This window comes from Mobula birostris, chromosome 26, assembly GCF_030028105.1.
Source record: "Mobula birostris isolate sMobBir1 chromosome 26, sMobBir1.hap1, whole genome shotgun sequence".
NCBI classification, from domain to species: Eukaryota; Metazoa; Chordata; class Chondrichthyes; order Myliobatiformes; family Myliobatidae; genus Mobula; species Mobula birostris.
The window spans coordinates 52,120,247-52,141,704 of record NC_092395.1 but is presented as its reverse complement, the minus strand read 5'-3'; the positions used below and the strand labels follow the sequence as shown (position 1 = coordinate 52,141,704).

Below are 21,458 nucleotides of genomic sequence, written 5' to 3'. Positions count from 1 at the left end.
AACATTACCTTGCACCAGCCAGTGGACAGACTCGCCTCTCATGCCGTAGTTGCCCTGATGAACATCTGCCAAACTCAGGGCATTATGCAGGCCTGCCACACTAAATATGAGGTCCTTCTCCTATAGAATCCCCTTCTCCATTTTTTCCCCTGTTCTACTGTGAACCCAGCCACCTTTTTAGAATGCCCACCTGAGTGACAAGATTCACCGCTCCTTGATTGTGTAACAATAAATCACCAATTGACAGAAGTCCAATTTGACATGACTAACGTCTCACTTGCTAACCTGGACTTAGTCTTCTATGTAGATGAGAGTTCCTTTATAGACAACCAAGGCCAGCGCCGTGCAGGCTATGCGGTTGTTTCCGACGTAGAAACCGTGGCATCTGCTTCCTTTCTTTCTCCTCACTTGGTGCCGCTAGCTGAACTCTTTGCAATCACTAGAACATGCATCCTAGCCACTGGGAAATTGGCCAATACTTTTACAGACTCTAGATATGCCTTTGGAGTTGATCATGACTTCGACCAACTTTGGAAAGCTAGGGGTTATGTCACCTCCTCTGGTATGCCCATCACTAATAAAATTTACATTGACAACCATCTTGGATAGGTTAGGTGAGTGGGCAAATTCATGGCAGATGCAATTTAATGTGGATAAATGTGAGGTTATCCACTTTGATGGCAAAAACATGAAAACATTATTATCTGAATGGTGGCCGATTAGGAAAAGGGGAGGTACACCAGTCATTGAAAGTGGGCATGCAGGTACAGCAGGCGGTGAAAAAGGCAAATGGTATGCTGGCATTCATAGCAAGAGGATTCGAGTACAGGAGCAGGGAGGTACTACTGCAGTTGTACAAGGCCACACCTGGAGTACTGTGTGCAGTTTTGGTCCCCTAACCTGAGGAAAGACATTCTTGCCATAGAGGGAGTACAAAGAAGGTTCACCACATTGATTCCTGGAATGGCAGGACTTTCATATGATGAAAGACTGGATTGACTAGGCTTATACTCGCTGGAATTTAGAAGATTGAGGGAGGATCTTATTGAAACATATAAGATTCTAAAGGGATTGGACAGGCTAGATGCAGGAAGATTGTTCCCGATGTTGGGGAAGTCCAGAACGAGGATTAAGGATAAACAATTTAAGGATAAAGGGGAAGCCTTTTAGGACCGAGATGAGGAAAAACTTCTTCACACAGAGAGTGGTGAATCTGTGGAATTCTCTGCCACAGGAAACAGTTGAGGCCGGTTCATTGGCTATATTTAAGAGGGAGTTAGATATGGCCCTTGTGGCTAAAGGGATCAGAGGGTATGGAGAGAAAGCAGGTACAGGGTTCTGAGTTGGATGATCAGCCATGATCATACTGAATGGCGGTGCAGGCTCAAAGGGCCGAATGGCCTATTCCTGCACCTATTTTCTATGTTTCTATGTTTCTGTCTGTCTTCCTTCTCAATTGGCCGTTACTAAATGCTCTGTACACACTAAAGGTACGTCTGAGACTGACTGTGAAAACAACAGAGCTGACTCAGCCGTGAAACAAGCTGCCCTTACTGCAGCACTGATTGTTCCCCAAATGACGAATCTCCGGGGAAAACTGAATCCACGGCTTCCAAATCAAAGGGTATGCCTGGAATTGAGGATGTGCGTGTTTTACAGAGAGACACCTCTGATAAAGAGAAAGCCACCTGGGAATCGGCTGGATGTTTTTACTCACCGACCGAGAACCTCTGGCTTACTCCTTACCGTTAGGTCTACGTACCTGAAACTACACTGGGCTATATTGTAGATTTTGTGCATACCAATACTCACCTTGGCAAGCAGGGAATGGTAAGGCAATGTTTGGAATCACGGTCGAACCCGGACCTGGAGAAAGTAGCAAAGAATGTCGCCAGACGATGTCTGATATGCCAAGAACATAATCCAGGAAAAGGCACCCCATGTCCAAAGGAATATACCCCATTGCCAAAGTAACTTTTCTGCTAACTACAACTCGAGTTTATCGAATTACTGCGCATGCACTGTTGTAAGTATTGTCTTGTAATTCTTGATGTTTTTAGTAGATGGACTGAAGCAGATCCCACCACAGATAACAAAGCCGATATCATGGTGAGTACTTTGATGAAAGAAATCATTCCCAGATTCAGGTTGTACCTGGCAATGGCCCTCATTAATACTCAACTCTGTCAGCCTCTGGGTATTAAACAGACATTCCATTGCCCCCACAGACCGCAGGCTACCAGCCCGATTGAAAGGGATAATGGGATGCTGAAAAACAAATTGGTTAAACTCAGACAAGAAATCGGTCAAAATTGGCTCAAAGTGCTACCGATAGTCTTGTTCCAGATGAGAACTCGTTATCAGACCAAACATGGTTTGTCGGCAGCCAAAATACTGGCAGACTGTTAAGAACCCCTTGGAAGGCTGCCTTGCTGACCCCAAAATTACCTGAAATGGACCTGAATCACATGTTGAATGAAATAATAAGGTATATCCTGGCACTAATCAAATCCCTCCAGGTGTTGCATTCGCAGGTGGAGGTGGCCCACCGGGAAGGAGAGGAACTGGAAAATGAACATCGAGTTCACCCAGGAGACTTTGTTCTGGTAAAGAACCACCTTAAAAAGAAGTTTGAGCCTCGCTGGAAAGTATCCTACCAACTGTAACTGACCACTCCGACGTCAGTCAAACTATAAGGCCTTCCGAAATGGATATATCAAGGACACGTCAAACATATGCATTCATGACTAAGCTATTACTGTCTATACTTGTAATCTTAAGTGCTTGTATTGTAGTAACCAAGCCAAACACCCTCCTGTTGCTTTGCTATAGTTATGCTGGGAAAATGACTCATCTGCCTGCTGGGTGTGTGTAGCGATTCCTCCCCATGGGAAGATAGGGGTTCTCCTAAAGCCATTCCTCTGAACAGCAGTGAACAATGGTCATTCTGAGCCTTTTCTAATGGCACTCAGACTAGTGAGGCCCAAAATTGCACGAGTGATGCAACTGGAGACTGTGGATGCCACTGCTTTGATGGTTGGTACATTCGTCCTCCCTGGGAAAAGCCATCTGATGACATCATGGCCCTCCACCATTGTCAGATCTGACCAACCAGGGAATACTATCTGCTACTGTAATTCAAAGGTAAGGGGACTTACTTTCTGGACAGTAGCACTTGTGCCATTTATGTAACAGCCGAACCACCGCGCCCCTGAATGGAACTCAATGGGTTTGCAGGGAAAGGGCCTACTTGTGGCTCCCAGGAGAGAGAGCTAGCCAATAGGACACCCAACAAGGGAGCAGAAATTGGAAGGGATGCTGCTTCCTGGCTTACCTTGTACCCCAAATGCAAATGCTGAAAACCTTGGACCAGCATCCTTCCCTCCAACGGCAAAAGTGAGGACCTCACAGCTGGAGCGCTTCTGGATAATAGCTTTCCCCTTCTATGGGGTGGTCCGCAATTCAAGGGAAATCATCAACCTGGTCGCAGTTTTAGAGGAGATGGCCTGCTAAGACCATCTAGGACCTGCTAAGACTACTGCTAAGACCATGGATGGCATCCAGGATCAGGTAAGGGTATCATCGCTGAAATGATGGCGCTATGAGAGATGGTTTTACAGAACTGAATGGCTGTCAATTTTGTTCTGACCAAAAAAGTAGGTGCATGTACCGTTATTGGACAAGAATGCTGCACCAACATCTCAGATGAATCAGAGAACATTACCTCTCTCTCCGTTCACATTCAAAAGGAGATAAATAAAATCCAGAAAATCGGGGCCGACCTACATGGCTTGTTGCATGAGACAGCTGCTTTGCGTAAACACTAATCAAGGGTGGCTACAATAATCAGAGTACGTATGTGACAACGAATGTTTAAAAGCAGCCCCAGACAGTGCTCAGGGCTCACTTGAATATTGATTTTCAGGCTTTATGAGCGGGGCTCTGTAATATCAGCTGAGACACAAGCTTGCCAATAAACAGTATGTAATTTTAAGTAAACTGTGTTTAACAATTATTCCCTTGGTCTGAACCTGAAGCCCGCTGGTAGAGAGGCAGATCGAAATTCTGAGGTTATACTCTTTGCTCCTCGACTCACCCACTACAGGAAACACCCTCTCCAGATCCACTTTATTTAGGCCTTTCAATATTTGGTTGGTTTCAATGAGATTCCGGCCCCCCACCCCCTGTTCTTCTAAACTCTGGTGAATACATGTCCAGAACCATCAAACATTCCTCGTACATCTCGTACATTAATACTTTAGTTCCCAGTATCATTCTCATGAACCTCCTCTGGACCCCTTCCACTCAGCACATCTTCTCTTAGATAAGACACTCTAAACTGCGCACAATAGTTCAAGTGCAGTCTGACCAGCTGCTTATAGAGCCTCAGCACTACATCCTTGGTCTTATACTCTAGTCCTCGAAATAAATTCTAATGAATGCATTTGCCTTCCTTATAACCAAATCATCCTTTAGGGAATCTTGCATGAGGACTTCCAAGTTCCTTCGCACCTTTAATTTTTTTAATTTTCCTTCCATTTAAAATATAGTCTACACCTTTGTTCCTTCTACCAAACTGCTTGACCATAAACGTCCCTGCACTAGATTGATTAACTACTTCTATGGCTATTTTCCCAATCTGTCCTTCTGAAGACTCCCTTAACATAACCTACCCCTCCACCTATCTTCATTTCAGCTGCAAACTTGGCCACAAAGCCATCAGTTCCATCAACCAAATCATTGGCAATAACGTGAAAAGAAACTATTCCAAAGCCAACTGCTGCAGAACATCACTAATCACCAGTACCCAACCAGAAAAGTATGTTTATGCTGTGTTGGCCTTCATTATTTGGGGAATTCAGTTCAAGAGGCATGAAGTAGCTCTATAGAACTCTGCTTATTCCCCACTTGAAGCATTGTGTTCAGTTCTAGTCCATTAAAGGACGCATATGGATGCAGATGGGATTTACCAGAAGTATGTGAAGAGCAAGAGGATAAGATGTGACAGAATAGGACCAATCAAGTGGACAGTGGAAAGTGTGTATGGAACCGGAGGTGGTAGCAGAGGTACTTAATGAATACTTTGCTTCAGTATTCACTATGAAAAAGGACCTTGGCGATTGCTGGGATGACTTACAGTGGACTGAAAAGCTTGAGCAAATAGACATTAAGGAAGAGGACGTGCTGGAGCTTTTGAAAAACATCAAGTTGGATATGTCACCGGGACTGGACGAGATATACCCCAGGCTACCATGGGAGGCGAGGGAGGAGATTGCTGAGCCTCTGGCAATGATCTTCACATCATTAATGGAGACGGGGGGAGCTTCCTGAGGATTAGAGGGTTGCAGATGTTGTTCCCTTATTCAAGAAAGGGAGTAGACATAGCCCAGGAAATTATAGACCAGTGAGTCTTACTTCAGTGGTTGATAAGTTGATGGAGAAGATCCTGACAGGCAAGATATATGAACATTTGGAGAGGGATAATATAATTAGGAATAGTCAGCATGGCTTTGTCAAAGGCAGGTCGTGCCTTACGAACCTGACTGAATTTTTTGAGAATGTAACTAAACACATTGATGAAGGTAGAGCAGTAGATGTCGTGTATATAGATTTCAGCAAGGCATTCAGCAAGGTACCCCATGCAAGGCTTATTGAGAAAGTAAGGCATAGGATCCAAGGGGACCTTGCTTTGTAGATCCAGAATTGACTTGCCCACAGGAGGCAAAGGTCATATTCTGCATGGAGGTCAGTCACCAGCAGTGTGCCACAGGGACCTTCTCTTCGTGGTTTTTATAAATGACCTGGATGAGGGAGAAGAGGGATAGGTTAGTAAATTTACTGATGACACAAAGGTTGGGGGTGTTGTGGATAGTATGGAGAGTGTCAGGGGCTACAGCGGGACATCGATAGGATGCAAAACTCGGTTGAGAAGTGGCAGATGGTGTTCAACCCAGGTAAGTGTGAGGTGGCTCATTTTGGTAGGTCAAATATGATGGCAGAATATAGTATTAATTATAAGACTCTTGGCAGTGTGGAGGATCATAAGGATCTTGGGGTCCGAGTCCAAAGGACACTCAAAGCTGCTGCGCAGGTTGACTGTGTGGTTAGGAGGGCATACGGTGTACTGACCTTCATCAACCATGGAAATAAGTTCAAGAGCCGAGAGGTAATGTTACAGCTATATAGGACCCTGGTCAGACCCCACTTGGAGTACTGTGCTCAGTTCTGGTCGTCTCACTATAGGAAGGATGCAGAGGAGATTTACAAGGATGTTGCCAGTATTGGGGAGCATGCCTTCTGAGAATAGGTTGAGTGAACTTGGCTTTTTCTCCTTGGAGCGACAGAGGATGAGAAGTGACCTGATAGGGCACTGATTGTGTGAATAGTCAGAGGCTTTTTCCCAGGGCTGAGATGGCTAACACGAGAGGGCACAATTTTAAGGTGCTTGGAAGAAGGTACAGGGGAGATGTCAGGGTAAGTTTTTTTTACGCAGTGGTGAGTGCATGGAATCGGCTGCTGGCGATGGTGGTAGAGACGGATACAATAAAGTCTTTTAAGAGACTCTTGGATAGGTACATGGAACTTAGAAAAATAGACGGCTATGGGTAACCCTAGGTAATTTGTAAAATAAGTGCAAGTTCAGCACAGCATTGTGCTGTAGGTCTGCTATGTTTCTGTATTTCCATGATGTTGTCTGGGTTATAGAGAGCACATCTTATGAGAAAAGGTTGACGCTAGGGCTTTTCACTTTAAGAGTGAAAGAGATGAAAGGTGTCTCGGTAGAAGTGCAAAGGATGATAAGAGGCATTGATAGAGTGGACAAACAATGTCTACTTCCCAGGGCAGAAATGGCTGATATGAGCGGGCATGTTTTTTTTTAATATACACATGTAGTGGGTGCATGGAGAGTGTAGCCAGGAGTGATAATAGAGGACATCTGAGTAGCCCTTAGATAGCTACATGGATGAAAGAAAATGCAGGGGTATGCGAGAAAGAAGCATTAGATTGAATTTGTAGTACGTTAGATCGGCACAACATTGTGGGCGAAAGGGCTTAAAGTGTGTTGTACTGCTATGTTCTAACATAAGCCACTAACATCAGTGGTAGGAAATTTATTAGAAAACATCCAGAAGGACAGGATTAAATTACACCTGAAAATGCTGGAATCAATTAAAATGAATCAGCATAGTTTATTAAGGGGAAATCTTACTGGTACAATTTGAATTTTTCTGACATACCACCAAGATATGTTGACAACGATAGGGAGGCTGTTGTGTGCACGGGTTTCTGTAAGGACATAACATGATTCTACATGAAAGACAGACCCACAAGATTTCAGCCCTGGGATCAAAAGCAAGTGGACAAATTGTACCTAAACCACTGGAGGTACACAGCATGCTTGTTTCTTTGTTTATTCATTTAGGGATACAGCTTGCAACAAGCCCTTCAGCCCTTCAAAACGAACTGCCCAACAACCCACTTACTTAATCCTACCCTAATCACAGGACAATTTACAATGACCAATTAACCTGCTAATCTCTACATCTTTGGGCATCGGGGGAAACCTGAGCACCTGGAGGAAATCCACGTGCACATGGTAAGGAATGTACAAACAGTCTTACAAAGGATGCAGAATTGAACTCTGAACTCCAATTCCCCAAGCTGTCATAGTGTCTTACAAACCGCTACTCTACCGTGGTGCTCCCTAAGCACAATGCAATTGTTGATGCCTTAAGAGGGAGAAGCTGATGGTGAATCGTTTTTGTGATGTGAAGCCTGTAACCAGGAGTGAACTACTGGAATCAGAGTTGGGAGCTCACTGTCTGTTGCATACATCGATGCTCTGAACATGGATATTAGAGATATGATTGGGAAGTTTGGAAATAATATTGCTTGTTGGTGGTGACCAGGAGAGTCTAAGAATAATATAAATAATAGAAAAAATTCTTCTGAAGCCTTGAGAGATGCAGTAGGAGGTCCATGAGGAACCTGGGCTAGGGTTTAGATCGTATAGGAGATAAGCAGAAATATCTTCACTCAAAGGGCAATAAATCTTTGGAACTTCCCATTCAAGAGGACATTCAAGGCTTAGTCATTCATGACATTCATAACAGGGTTCTGGATGTTACAGTAACAAAAAGGGTATGGGGATAGGGAACGAAATTGTTGCTGAGGAACAATTCAATCTATTTCAGTGGAGTAGAAAGCTCCAGGAATTATATGATCTGATATTGTAAAAGCTAAACTTCTTATTAAGGAAATCATTATGGGAAGTTATTATCCAATTTCACATTGATAAACATAGGTCCAAACACTATAGGGGAATGGGGGTATGTTTTGATTATTCCCCCAATCCATATTCAAATTTTACAGTCAAGGTTTTGCTCATTACTAATTCACACTTAATCCTCGGTACATGAACTTCTGCAACACAGCCCAACTCCTGGGATTTCTGATCATGTGATCACTGGGCTGTGAAATTTGGACCTATCGCTAGAGACAAAAAATTGTGTGATTCAGATCAATTCCTCTGGTACAAGACAGAGTCTGGACCTAGTACAAGGTGTATAAGATCATGTGGTTCTCCTAATCCTGGTGATATAGACTGTGTTATTCTGACCTCTCCAACAAGCTCATCACATACATATCCAGCCACGCATTATATTTTAAAGGACTGCAATGTTGCTTTCAATGTAATCAGATGTCAAATAAATTAACATTAAATTAATAGAAATTACTGTGTACTAGCATTCAGAACAAACTTTTTTGAATGGACTGGGAAGTTAACCTGAACAAAACTCAACTGAAGCACACGGGTAAATACTATCTTCAAAGCATTTTTGTCTTACCATAGGAACAGATGGAGCTGCCATGGAGACCAGGTGTAGTCTAGGTGGGACTAACTGGTATCGATGCAGGTGAACGTGACCCGAGTGATACTGCGGGAAATTTGATGTCACTCTCTCTTCCCTGTAAATCCAGATACAGAGATTAGTAACTATACCAACAGAATTAGCTCTCAACACAGATGGGATCCTGATCAGCTAGAAAAGTGGCCCCATTAATGGTAAACATCTTTCAATCAGATAAGTACAATGTACTGTAGAAAATTAAATCAGGGTAACACCCTGGGGGGGTACAAGTAACTGCCTCCAAAATTGGACAGGGTGGTGAGGTGGGTGTTTGTCACACTGGCCTTCACCTGTCAGGGCACTGAATATAATAGTTGCAATGCTACGCTGCAGCTGTACACTATCTTAGTGAGGCCATTAAGAATATTGCATAGTTTTGGTCACTTTGTTATAAGAAAGATATCATTAATTAAGAGTGAAAAAATTTACAAGAATTTTGCAAAGACATGAGGGGCTGAGTTATAGGGAGAGGTTGAACAGACAATGACAGATTCCTTGGAACAATGGACACTGAGGGGTGACCTTATCATGGTGTATAAAATCACGAATTACATAGAATATATAGCATTTCCCGGAAAAATGCCAAAAAGAGGGCATATAATAGAGCAAAAATCAGTGGGAAGTTAAAGGGTTTGGAGGCTTTTAAAAACCAATAGAAGGCAACTAAAAAGTCATTAAGAAGGTGAAGATGGAATACAAAAGTAAGCTAGCCAATAATATTAAAGAGGATACCAAAAGTTTCTTCAGAAACATTGTAAAAGAGAGGTGAGAGTAGATATCGGACCACTGGAAAACGATGCTGGAGAGGTAGTAAAGGCAGTCAACAAAATGGCGAACAAACTGAGTAAGTGTTTTGCATCATTCTTCACTGTGGAAGACGCTAGCAGTATGGTGGAAATTCCAGGGCATGAAGTGAGTGAAGTTACCATCACTAAAGAGAAAGTTCTTGGGAAACTGAAAGGTCTGAAGATAGATAAGCCATCTGCACCAGATGCTGTACACCCCAGAATTCTGAAAGAGGTGGCTGAAGAGATCGTGGAGGCAATAATAATAATCTTTCAAGAATCACTAGCTTCTAGAATGGTTCCACAAGAAGGGAAAATTGCAAATGTCATTCCACTCGTCAAGAAGGGAGGAAGGCAAAAGAAAGGAAGCTATAGGCTAGCTAGTCTGACCTCAGTGGTTGGGAAGATACTGGAGTCAATTATTAAGGATGAGGTCCCGGGGTACTTGGAGGCACATGATAAAATAGACCGTAGTCAGCATGGTTTCCTCAAGGGAAAATCTTGCCTGATATATCTGTTGAAATTCTATGAAGAAGTAACAAGCAGGATAGACAAAGAAGAATCAGTTGATGTTGTGTACTTGGATTTTCAGAAGGCCTTTGACAAGGTGCCACACGAGGATGCTTAACAAGCTATGAGCCCAAGGAAGATTATAGCATGGATAAAGCAATGGCTAACTGGCAGGAGTAAAAGAGTAGGAATAAAGCAAGCCTTTCCTGGCTGGTTGTCAGTGACTATGTTCCACAGGGGTCTGTGTTGGGACCGATTCTTTTTATGTTCTGGTCAATGATTTGGATGATGGAATCTGCAAAAGATAAGAAGATAGGTGGAGGGACAGATAACTTTGAGGAAGTAAAGAGACTATAAAAGGGCTTAGATTATGAGAATGGGCAAAAAATGGAAGATGTAATACAGTGTCGGAAAGTGCATGGTCATGCACTTTGGTAAAAGAAATGAAAGGGTTGACTATTTTCTAAATCAAAAGAAAATACAAAAATCCGATGTACAAGGGGACTTGGGAGTCTTTGTGCAGGATTCCCTAAATGTTAATTTGCAGGTTGAGTCTGTGGTGAGGAAAGCAAATGGAATGTTAGCATTCATTTCAAGAGGACTAGAATATAAAATCAAGGATGTAATGTTGAAACTTTATAAAGCATATGTGAGACCTCACTTGGAGCATTGTGAGTAGGTTTGGGCCCCATATCTTAGAAAGGATGTACTGAATTGGAGAAGGTTCAAAGGAGGTTCACAAAAACTATTCCAGAAAGGAATTGCCTGTCATATGAAATGTGTTTGATAGCTCTGGGCCTGTATTCACTAGAATTCAGCAAAATGAGGGGCAACCTCATTGAAGCCTTTCAAATGGTGAAAGGCCTTGATGGAGTGGATGCTTCCTATGGTGGAAGAGTCTAAGACCAGAAGAATACAGCCTAAGAATAGAGGGACATCCTTTTAGACAGAGATGAGGAGGAATTTCTTTAGCCAAAGTGGTGAATCGGTGGAATTCTTTGCCACAGCAGCACTGGAAGCCATCTTTATGCATACTTAAGGCAAAGGTTGATAGATTCTTGATTAAATCAGTGCACGAAGGGATATGGGGAGAAGGCAGGAGATTGGGGCTGAGAGGAAAATTGCATCAGCCATGATGAAATGGCAGAGTAGACTCAATGGCCAAATGGCCTAATTCTGCTCCTATATCTTATGGTCTTATGGTCTAAAATGAGAAAACATAGGTTTACACTGAGGGGGTAAGAATTAAAAGGAACCTGAGGGGCAACTTCTTCACACAAATTAATCAAACAGCAACTACAAACAAGAGAAAATCTGCAGATGCTGGAAATCCAAAGAACACACAAAATGCTGGAGGAACTCAGCAGGCCAGGCAGCAACTATGCAAAAGTGTACAGTCGACGTTTCAGGCCAAGATCCTTCAGCAGGAAAAAAAGATGAGGAATAGATTTAAAAGATGGGGGAGGAGAGGAAGAAACACTAGGTGATGGGTGAAAGCAGGAGGGGCAGGGGTGAAGTAAAGAGTTGGAAAGTGGAATTAAAATGGGTGGCCACTGGAGATCCTGCTCCTCATTCCCATTCTGATATGTCTATCCATGGCCCCCTCTACTGTCATGATGAGGCCACACTCAGGTTGGAGGAACAACGTCTGGGTAGTCTCCAACCTGATGACCTGAACATCGATTTCTCGAACTTCCTGATTTCCCCACCCCACCTTCACCATTCCCCTTTTCTCTCTCTCACCTTATCTCCTTGCCTGCATATTGCCTCCCTCTGGTGCTCCTTCACCCTTTTCTTTCTTTCATGGCCTTCTCTCCTCTCCTGTTAGATTCCCCCTTCTCCAGCCCTCTATCACTTCCCAGCTCTTTACTTCCCCTCCCAGCTTTACCCATCACCTAATGTTTCTCTCTCCCCTCCCCCACCTTTTAAATCTACTCATCTTTTTTTCCTCTAGTCCTGCTGAAGGGTCTCAGCCTGAAACATCGACTGAGTTCCTCCAGCATTTTGTGTGTGTTGCTTTGAAGAGTAAGTAGTTGAGCCAGGTACACTACAACACTCAAGACAATTTAAATAAGTACAGATGAGTTGGGCTGAAGGGCAAGTTTCCATGCTGTACTACTTTATGGCTTTAATAGAAGTAATGGATACTTGGTATGTAGTGATTAAGTTACTGTACTAGTAATCCAGAGACCGGACTTTAAATCCCAACAACGTGGCCGTGGAATTTTAATTCAATTATCTATTGGCATTAAAAACCATTTTGATGAATAACGACTATTAAACTATGAATCACACGGACAGCAGGGTTTTGGGGACAGGTGGTGGATTCCGTTCCCTTCACCCCACCCCCACCCCCACTGAATACAAGTGAACCAGAAAGGTTTTTACAATAGTCTAATAGGCTCTGAAATTGAGATTTCTTGTTTAATAAAGTTCTGTGATTTGCTACAAAGTTAAGAGCACAAGCAATCAGTTTGCCATTACAAATGAATGAATCCAAAGCACTTTTTGAGATTATCCTGCAGAATCCAAAGGAAGGTACACTGAAGTCTTTTAACACCAGGTGAGTCCTACTTCTTACCTAACAGTCTCCATCCAATGGTTTCTCTGGATCTCAGGGCCTCTCTGTTGATAAACCGAACACTGTTGCTGCTGCTGGTACTGGTACACTGAACACTGTTGCTGCTGTTGTGGTGGAGTACTGGCCGATACTAATGGGGTATTCATCAACACAGGAGTGGCTGTCAAGGGTGGCTGCTGAAATGGCACCAAGTGTAGAGGTGGCACTGGTTGTTGAGTAGCTGGCAGAGTCGAAAGCCGCTGCGAAGCAGTAGGCCTGTATGAGGTCAGGAGCCCGGTCTGCATGCGCGCATGATAAGATGGTACAGGGCGGGCAATGGGGTAACTGGCTGATATGGGAGGTTGACAGGACTGGCTCGCTACCTGAGTAGAGGGCGTGGGGCGAGATAAAGCATTTGAAAATGCAGAATCTGTAAGAGAGCAGAAAAAAAATCAGCTTTATATTGATTTGCATTAAGTTGTTACATGAAAGTGTAAAGACTACCTAATCTAAGTTTTGTTTGTCACATATACATTAAAGCACACAGTGAAAAGTGTCATTTGCGTCAAATGACACAGTACAAGGAAATGCTGGAGGTAGCCCACAAGTGTCGCCGTGCTTCTGGTGCCATCATGCCTGTAACTTATTTATCCGAACCTGGAAATCTTTGGAATGTGGGAGGAAACCAGAGCACCCAGAGGAAATCCAAGTGATCACAGGGAGAACACACAAACACCTTACAGTCAGTGGAGGGAACTTAACTACAATTGTTGATCGCTAGCACTGTAATGTACTGTGTAACTAACTGCTATGCTACTGTGCCCTCCACAATAACTTAATTAACAAGATTATAAACATTAAATTACAGAAAGCTCAAATAGCAAACAACCTGATACAGTCTCCTAGACACTACTACAACCTGCTGATGCTGCCCAATGAGGCCAGCAGAAAACTGCACCAGGCATTTTAAAGAACAAATTATTTTCTGATCACGGCTTTCTCGAAGTGATACAAAACCTGTCCGAATAGTCAGGACAAACTTTGCATTTGTGCCACATTATCACTAGAGCACTGGCATAAATGAAACATACAACACAGAATCAGGATGCCTGGCAATATAAACATGCACTAGCATTTATGACAAACACTTTTATGATGAATCTTCATCTGGCTTCACAAGCATGACCTGTCTCTCTGATGTCCTTGGAGTACAGATTATCGTACACCTGCACCAAGCTGCTAAGCTCCACATTCTCACTACTTTCCCAGCAAAAAGAATTCCTAAATTTCCCACTGGCTTTACTGCTGAGTAAATTGTGCTTTATGACATTTAGTTTTAAACTCTCCCTCCCTCAAAACAAATAGATGACCCTATGTTCACTTCATTAAATCTTTGCCTAATTTTAAGTATATAGAATAGGTACCTATTTCCTTTAAAGTCTGTTTGATCTTTCAAGACATTTATCACATCTCAGTTCTGGTATCATGACACAGGAAGTGTGTGTCTGCACAATCAAGAGGGAGCCACCGTTATGCATGCAGCAAGCCTGTTCTGTCAGTTGATACCTCACTTCATTAACCTGACTTGTTCTACATCTTATCTAGAGTCAACAATAAACTGAAAGCTTCAATTGTCACCCAGTATTTATCATGGTCCATGTCTTAATAACTTTTGTCTAGCTCTTTGCCAAGATCTTTACTTCCCATCTCAGACTTGTATCGATTGTGGTTTATATCTAGCACCAAGGATCCCCAAGGATTTAAAAACTGTCTCGTTATTCTCTTGCTTCATTTTGCTTCCATGCCGTTGAAATAAATCCTTGCTTCCATGCTCAAATAATCTTTACCTATCCAAGTTCAATTTATCTCACACCTGCTTTTTAGCACTTCATGTTCTTAATGCCCGCCTTTTGATACACGACAGATCTTGTTCTTTTCCCAGTAGCATTCGTATCCCTATTCTGATCTCTGGGGGATGGGAATGGAAGTTGATGGGACTGAACAAAGAGGCCAGGTCGGTCACTGCATTTTAATTGTAAATGCAGCCTTAAATTGGCAAAGGCAGCAGGAAAAGCCAGATCTACAATAATAAATACTGCAATAGAACGGGTCACACAAAGTAGGTAGGGGAGACCAAAGGTTTTGAAAAATCAGACCAATGTGAGATAAGTAGCCCACAGCCTACCATATTGTTATCTAGCAGTGTGCCTTGGGTTCCTAGGAAATCTAAGGAAGAGAATCAGATTTATAATCATTGACATATAGTATGTCCTGAAGTTTGTTGTTCTGTGGCAGCAGCACAGAGAAAAACATTAAAAAAAACACTATTTCAGAATAAAATTGAAAGTGCAAAATAGGAATAGCATTCACGGGTTCACAGAGATTACATGATAAAATTTCATAAAGTGACATCGTGCAAAAGCCAGAATCTTAAATTTAAATATAGCCAACTGCATAAGTATACCTACAAGCATACTTCAAAGGATTAAGAAGTCAAATTTAGACATGATTGATGATGAGGAAGGGAAAACTTCATGAAGCAGTATTTGAAAATTTCAATGTATCATTCCACTGACAAATAAAACCTCGAGAGGAAAACAGGTCTGGTCTTGTCCTTGGGGAAGAGGTCACGATGTATAAGATGGAGGATTTAGTGTGGTGCCCAATCTCTTTAGATTCCTCTGCAACCTTTTCTTTCTTCTCACAGTTCTTTCCCAGACAGTTGTGATCTCTCAGAAAACAAATACATTAAACTCACTAATTAACCACAACACATAACCATATAACAATTACAGCACGGAAACAGGCCATCTCGGCCCTTCTAGTCCGTGTCCAACTCTTACTCCCACCTAGTCTCACAGACCTGCACTAACCCATAACCCCCCCATTCCTTTCCTGTCCATATTATCAAATTCACTAATATAAATTCTGAGTAGATGAGAGCCTAGAACAGATACACTTGTGGTAAAGGCTGTAAAACAAAATCTGAATAAAGCTCATTAACTTAAAATGGTACCTGTTTCACCCTTCATAGAAGAACCCCCATTGTGGACTTAGTGTGTATATATAATTTTTTCATACACTCAAAATCTGCAAAAGCAGTTTTTATATTTATCCTGTCTGCTTTCTATTCTTTAATCAGTCCTCTACCCATACACACAGCCTGTTGAAACTATTTAAAGCCTTAGAGGTTGCTACAATCTGTAGATGGTGAATATGGTAGCTGTGGTGTTCCACTGGTAGATGGAGTAGATGTTCAGGTTGAAGACTATTGAAGTGAGTTGGTTTGTGCTGGCTTGCGTTCAGCTTCAAGTGTTGTTGCAGCTATACTCAGCCACAGATGCAACAGTAGCAAAAGCTTGGGATTGTCAGGAGCCAAGTCGCTCAATGTATTAGAAACAAGACTTGAACTTGCTCATGTACGTGGCTGAGCCATAAGATACAAGTTGCGTTATCTGTTCAGCATTTGATGGCAATGGCCAAAGGTGATACCAACGATTGAGGGTGGTTGGATCCTTACTGGCATTGTAACTGCTGGTATTAGCTGTCCAGACTTGAACACCATTCAAGCCCTACTGCGCACAGTATTGTAAACTTTATTTCTGGGGAGTTACAAATATCCACAAACACTTTGGAGCAGGAAAAGGTGGAGGAACTCCTGCAGCAATATTCTGAACTAAATAACAGAACTGGCTGCTTTCTGACATTTACAAATATACTTCTGCAGGTACAACTCCAACAAGAGGAAGAAGTTCACTCAATTCCATAAGACATAGGAACAGAATTAGGCCATTTAGCCCATTTGAGTCTGCTCCGCCATTCAATCATGACTGATCCATTTTTCTCCTCCTCAGTTTCACTCCCCAGCCTTTGCCCGTAACCTTTGATGGTGTCCAGTCAAAAACCTACAAAGCTCTGCCTTAAATACAGCCAGCAACCTGGCCTCCATAGCTGCCTGTGGTAATAAATTCCACAAATTCACCACTTTCTGGCTAAAGAAATTTCTCCGCATTTAAATGGACGCCCCTCTATCCTGAGGCTGTGCCCTCTTGTCCTAGACTCGCCCACCATGGGAAACATGATTTCCACATCTACTCTGTCTAGGCCTTTCAATATTCAAAAGGTTTCAATAAGATCCCCCCTCATTCTTCTAAATTCCAACAAGTACAGACACAGAGCTATCAAACGTTCCTCGTAGGATACCCCTTTCATTCCCAGAATCACCCTTGTGAACTTGCCCTGAACCCTCTCCAATGCCAGCACATCTTTTCTTAGATGAGGAGCCCAAAACTGTTCACAATACTCAAGGTGAGGCATCAACAGTGCCTTATAAAGCCTCAGCCCTGCTCTGGTATTCTAGACCTCTAGAAGTGAATGCTAACATTGCATTTGCCTTCCTCACCACCAACTCTACCTGCAAGCTAACGTTTAGGGTACTCTGCACAAGGATTCCCAAATCTCTTTGCATCTCAAAATTTTGGATTTTCTCCCTGTTTAGAAAATAATCTGCACATTTATTTCTACTACCAAAGTGCATGACCATGCATTTTCCAACATTGTATTTCATTTGTCAGTCTCTTGCCCATTCACTTAATAATCTGTCAAAGTCCTCCCGCCTCTCTTAGTCTGTCTCTCCACCAATCTTCATATCACCTGCAAACCTGACAACAAAGTCATCAATTCCACCATCTAAATCATTGACATACAGCATAAAAGAAGCACCAACCCCTACGGAACACCACTACTCACTGGCAGCCAACCAGAAAAAGGGTCCTTTTACTCCCACTTGCTGCCTCCTACCAATCAGCCAATGCTCTATTCACGCCAGAAACTTTCCTGTAATACCATGGGCTCTTAACTTGGTAAGTAGCCTTGTGTGGCACCTTGTCAAAGGCCTTCTGAAAGTCCAAATATACAACATTCACTGGATCTTCTTTATCTAAGTTACGTGTAATCTCCTCAAATTCCAATGAACAATAGTTTTAACATTACTACTTGATGTCATATTCCAGCAACACGATCTCCAATACATTTCTCCTCCACATCTGAAATCCACATCTTTTGTCCATGTTTGCACTAATGTTGCTGTGTTGCTGAATAGTGCTGATAAGTTCCACAATGACCATTTTGGCAAGTGCCAGTTGATAGAACTCTCCCCAAAATCTTCCATCACTTTGAGTAGAGTGAATTCTAATGGAGCATCATCATCAAACCAATTTTTTCATTCTTTCTGTGGAAGAACATACCTGGACAACTGTTAGCTGCCAACAGAACTCTGTAACTACAGGTGCTGCTCGTATACCTCCACAATACAACAGCCAAGATGGGCTTAGTCTCACCTTCCTTGTGGTGTTTAGTGTTCTCAACCATTTATCATTAGCTGTAGAAAAGTTAATTTGATGAATATTGACCGTGATGACAGGCAATCAAGAACAGATGGAGAAGATTCCTCCCCTAAATTTCTACTTGTACTGATACTTCTGACATTCACCAAGACTCCTGTTCCAGTCAGGTATTTAATTAGTTACAGCAAATCTAGCTACTCTGCAAAGCCTTGAGCATTTTTAGTTATGTCTGCTGTTTCTCCTGTCATGTTCACCTATATTCTTCATTGAACAAGGACTGATCCACAGGCTTAGCACTACCGATAGTGAGATTACAGAGGAGCATAATTCTGCAGTGCAAGACCACACTCAAGGATGTTGAAGTTGAAAATGTTAGATGTTTTCAAATCACTCTATTTTAGCATAGTAACAGAGCCACACACAATAAAATTTCATAATAGGCAGATATTTTCTTGTCCTCATGACAGGGTGGTGATTACTCATACTAATGGTACAGAAACAGATAATAAAGGATGAAGTCTATAGATTTTTCCCTTCTGTTGGTATTTTGCACTGACTGCACTCCATATCATGCAGCTTTACCAGTCTTTTTGTCTCTTCTTGCAGGAATGGACTGCCAGAAGTCACAGATAAGCTGTCTAAAAGGAACAAGAAAGTAACATAAAAATTGAATGACGAAGGGTCTCGGCCCGAAACGTCCACTGTACCTCTTCCTAGAGATGCTGCCTGGCCTGCTGCGTTCACCAGCAACTTTGATGTGTGTTGTAGGAACAAGAGTAGGTGACTTGGTGGGAAAAATAATTCAGACAACAATCATGACTAGGAACTCTCTGGCTTTAAGGATGGAGGAAACAGAATTTTTTTTTATTTAAGTAATTAGATAACCACGAGGGACAAAACTGGTACACGAGGAGGAAAGAGGAGTAACTGGCAACCAAGCAGAGTATTTATGCGCAGGATATACTCCTTCTACTGAAGCACAGCAAATAGTGCTGCTGCTTTGCAACTCCAGGAATCCAGGTTCAATTCTTAACTCTGATACAGTTGTAAATTCTCTCTGGTCTGGGTTTCCTCCATGTGTTCTGGTTTCCTTCCATATCCCAAAGACATGCAGATTGGTAGGTTAATTTGCAGCTATAAATTGCTCCTGCTGTTTAAGTGAAGGAGAAAATCTAGGAAGAGTTGATGAGAATGTGGGGAGAATGAAAAACAAACAGAATTAATAACAAGTTAGCATAAATGGCTGGTGTGACGTGGAGCAGGAATTTTAGACATGTTTACTTCAGGTTTCTGAAATTTTGGAGCAGTCGTTCACCTATTTTGCTACTAATCTCAACATAGGTCTGTGTTAGATATGTTACATATCATCAGACAAAATTGTCTGCACTGGTATTCATGGTCCACAGGAGAGAGCAATGCAGTTGGTAGAGCTGCTAACTTGCAGCACCAGAGATACAAGTTCAGTCCTGACCTTTGGCACTCTATATCTACACGCCTTCTCTGTGACTATTGTGTTTTTTCTAGGGGCCTCAGTTTCTTCCTACATCCCATACATAGGCTGGTTGGAGTTGGTGAGAAGTAGGGTGAATAATTAGGATTCATGAAATGGCCCATTTCTACACTATCTACTTAGAACATGTCATCCATCTTCTCTTAGTCTTTCCCACAAATTTCCTTTCAAATAAAACTGAGCTATTTCTTTTTACTAGACTTATAGTTCCTGATTTCAGATTTTTTATAATTTCCTTAGTCATACTAGCCAACTTTGAAGACCTCTAATATACAAGTTTTCTGAAGTAAAAAGCTCAAACTTGTTAAATGTTTCCCAAAAGCTATGATCACTCAGTTTTAATAACCTAGTGTTCCAAACTTTTCTACATTACTACTGCTTCTAAGGCTTTCTTGCACAACATGGGCAGGAATTGGTGTAGACATGCAATAAATGTTATTGAGTCTCTTCCCCTGCCCAAAGTTACGTTTCCACCTTCAAATATAATTCCCAGAATTCCTGATTCTCATGCCATCCAGGATTCTCTTGATCTCAAACATGAATACATTTAATGAGCACCTACAGCTTTGTTTAAAGACCTGAGCACTAACATCAGGATTTTCATCAGTGTGGCATAAATACCAGGAGACAGTGACCACCAGTATCAGTGCACCGCTGAATAAAGCACTTGCAACTGAGGTTTGAGGGGTACCAACAAATTAGAGAGTTTGGCTTAAGGAGGATGATCCAAAGGCTCAGTATACAGACTAAATTTGAGAGGTTTGCTATACTTTAGAACCAACTCAGAAACAGGCAATTTAACATTGTGATTTGCTTAACTCTTTAGTAGTAAAGGAAACCCTACACAGAGTGATCACGTTAGAATTTCATAAAGCGTAACAGTGATATTAAGTGCAAAAGCCAATCTTAAAATAAATCCAGACTGCACCGGCTATAGTCAAGCTGACTTCAGAGGAATGAGATATCAAATTTAGACATACGATTGTTGATGAGGAAGAGAAACAGCCATGAAGAATTATTTGAAAATTCTCTAAGTATCATTCTAATATCAAATGAAAGCTCCAAAGGAAATGGTCAATGACATGAACACTCAATAGGAAGTGGTGAAGCACTGAATTCCAGCTACAGCATATCAAAAGCACCTACAGTCAGCAAATATCTAATTGATCCTTTTCATCAAGGAACTCTGGTAAAGCTTATTAATGGAAATTAAGACACAATCACTATTAGCTGCAGTCATATATACCCATTTAAAAATGGCTGCGATTATTAGTGCCAACCACGATAACCCCAGAACATCTCTGTTGTATCCTCAGTTCCACAGTTCAGACCAGAGTAACAAATAACACTTGCGCTTCACAAATGATAGGTACTGACCAACCCATATTACAGAGAAAACTAAACAGGGGTGCCAGAGGGGACACTGCAGCATAATGTGCAAATGGCCATTATAAGCATGTAGTGAGTAAATGGCAACTGAGAGTTCAGTAGCACTTGGAGAAGATGATGGGATGGTAAACTAAGTGGAGAATTGGGTGATTGAGTATGAGAGGCTTTGCAGAAAGTAACTGGAGACTAGATTGTTCATTAAAGGAAAAGGATCAGGACACAGGACAGGATATTAAAGAACTGAAGGTACTTGTGCTACCCTCTGTTAAATATAAAATATTTACAGGTAACGTAAAGGATGGAATTAGACCAGCTGGTTGTCAACAGGAAATGATAAGATTTCTGTTCTTTCATAACTTTTTCAGTGAAACCCTGAATAAATGATCTCTGAGAAATAAAAGAAACAACCAACATACGCCCAGCAAAAATTAACAGGTATCTGGGAAA

The 21,458-nt window shown here is 42.0% G+C and overlaps 1 protein-coding gene across 9 annotated transcripts in view; it reads right to left on the bottom strand.

The window, feature by feature from the left end:
- The window catches only part of LOC140188328 (E3 ubiquitin-protein ligase arkadia-C-like), a 172,318-nt gene that overhangs the window by 55,329 nt on the left and 95,531 nt on the right, over positions 1-21,458 (bottom strand). For 8 of the 9 annotated variants that reach the window (XM_072244476.1, XM_072244471.1, XM_072244469.1 and 5 more), the window contains 2 exons: positions 12,789-13,197; positions 8,850-8,970 (listed from right to left, as the gene is read on the bottom strand). In XM_072244476.1, coding sequence (XP_072100577.1) covers positions 8,850-8,970; positions 12,789-13,197 — 530 coding nt within the window. Of the gene's footprint in view, positions 1-1,810; positions 1,867-8,849; positions 8,971-12,788; positions 13,198-21,458 lie in introns of those variants that run through there. The other variant, XM_072244478.1, reaches the window with a different exon arrangement.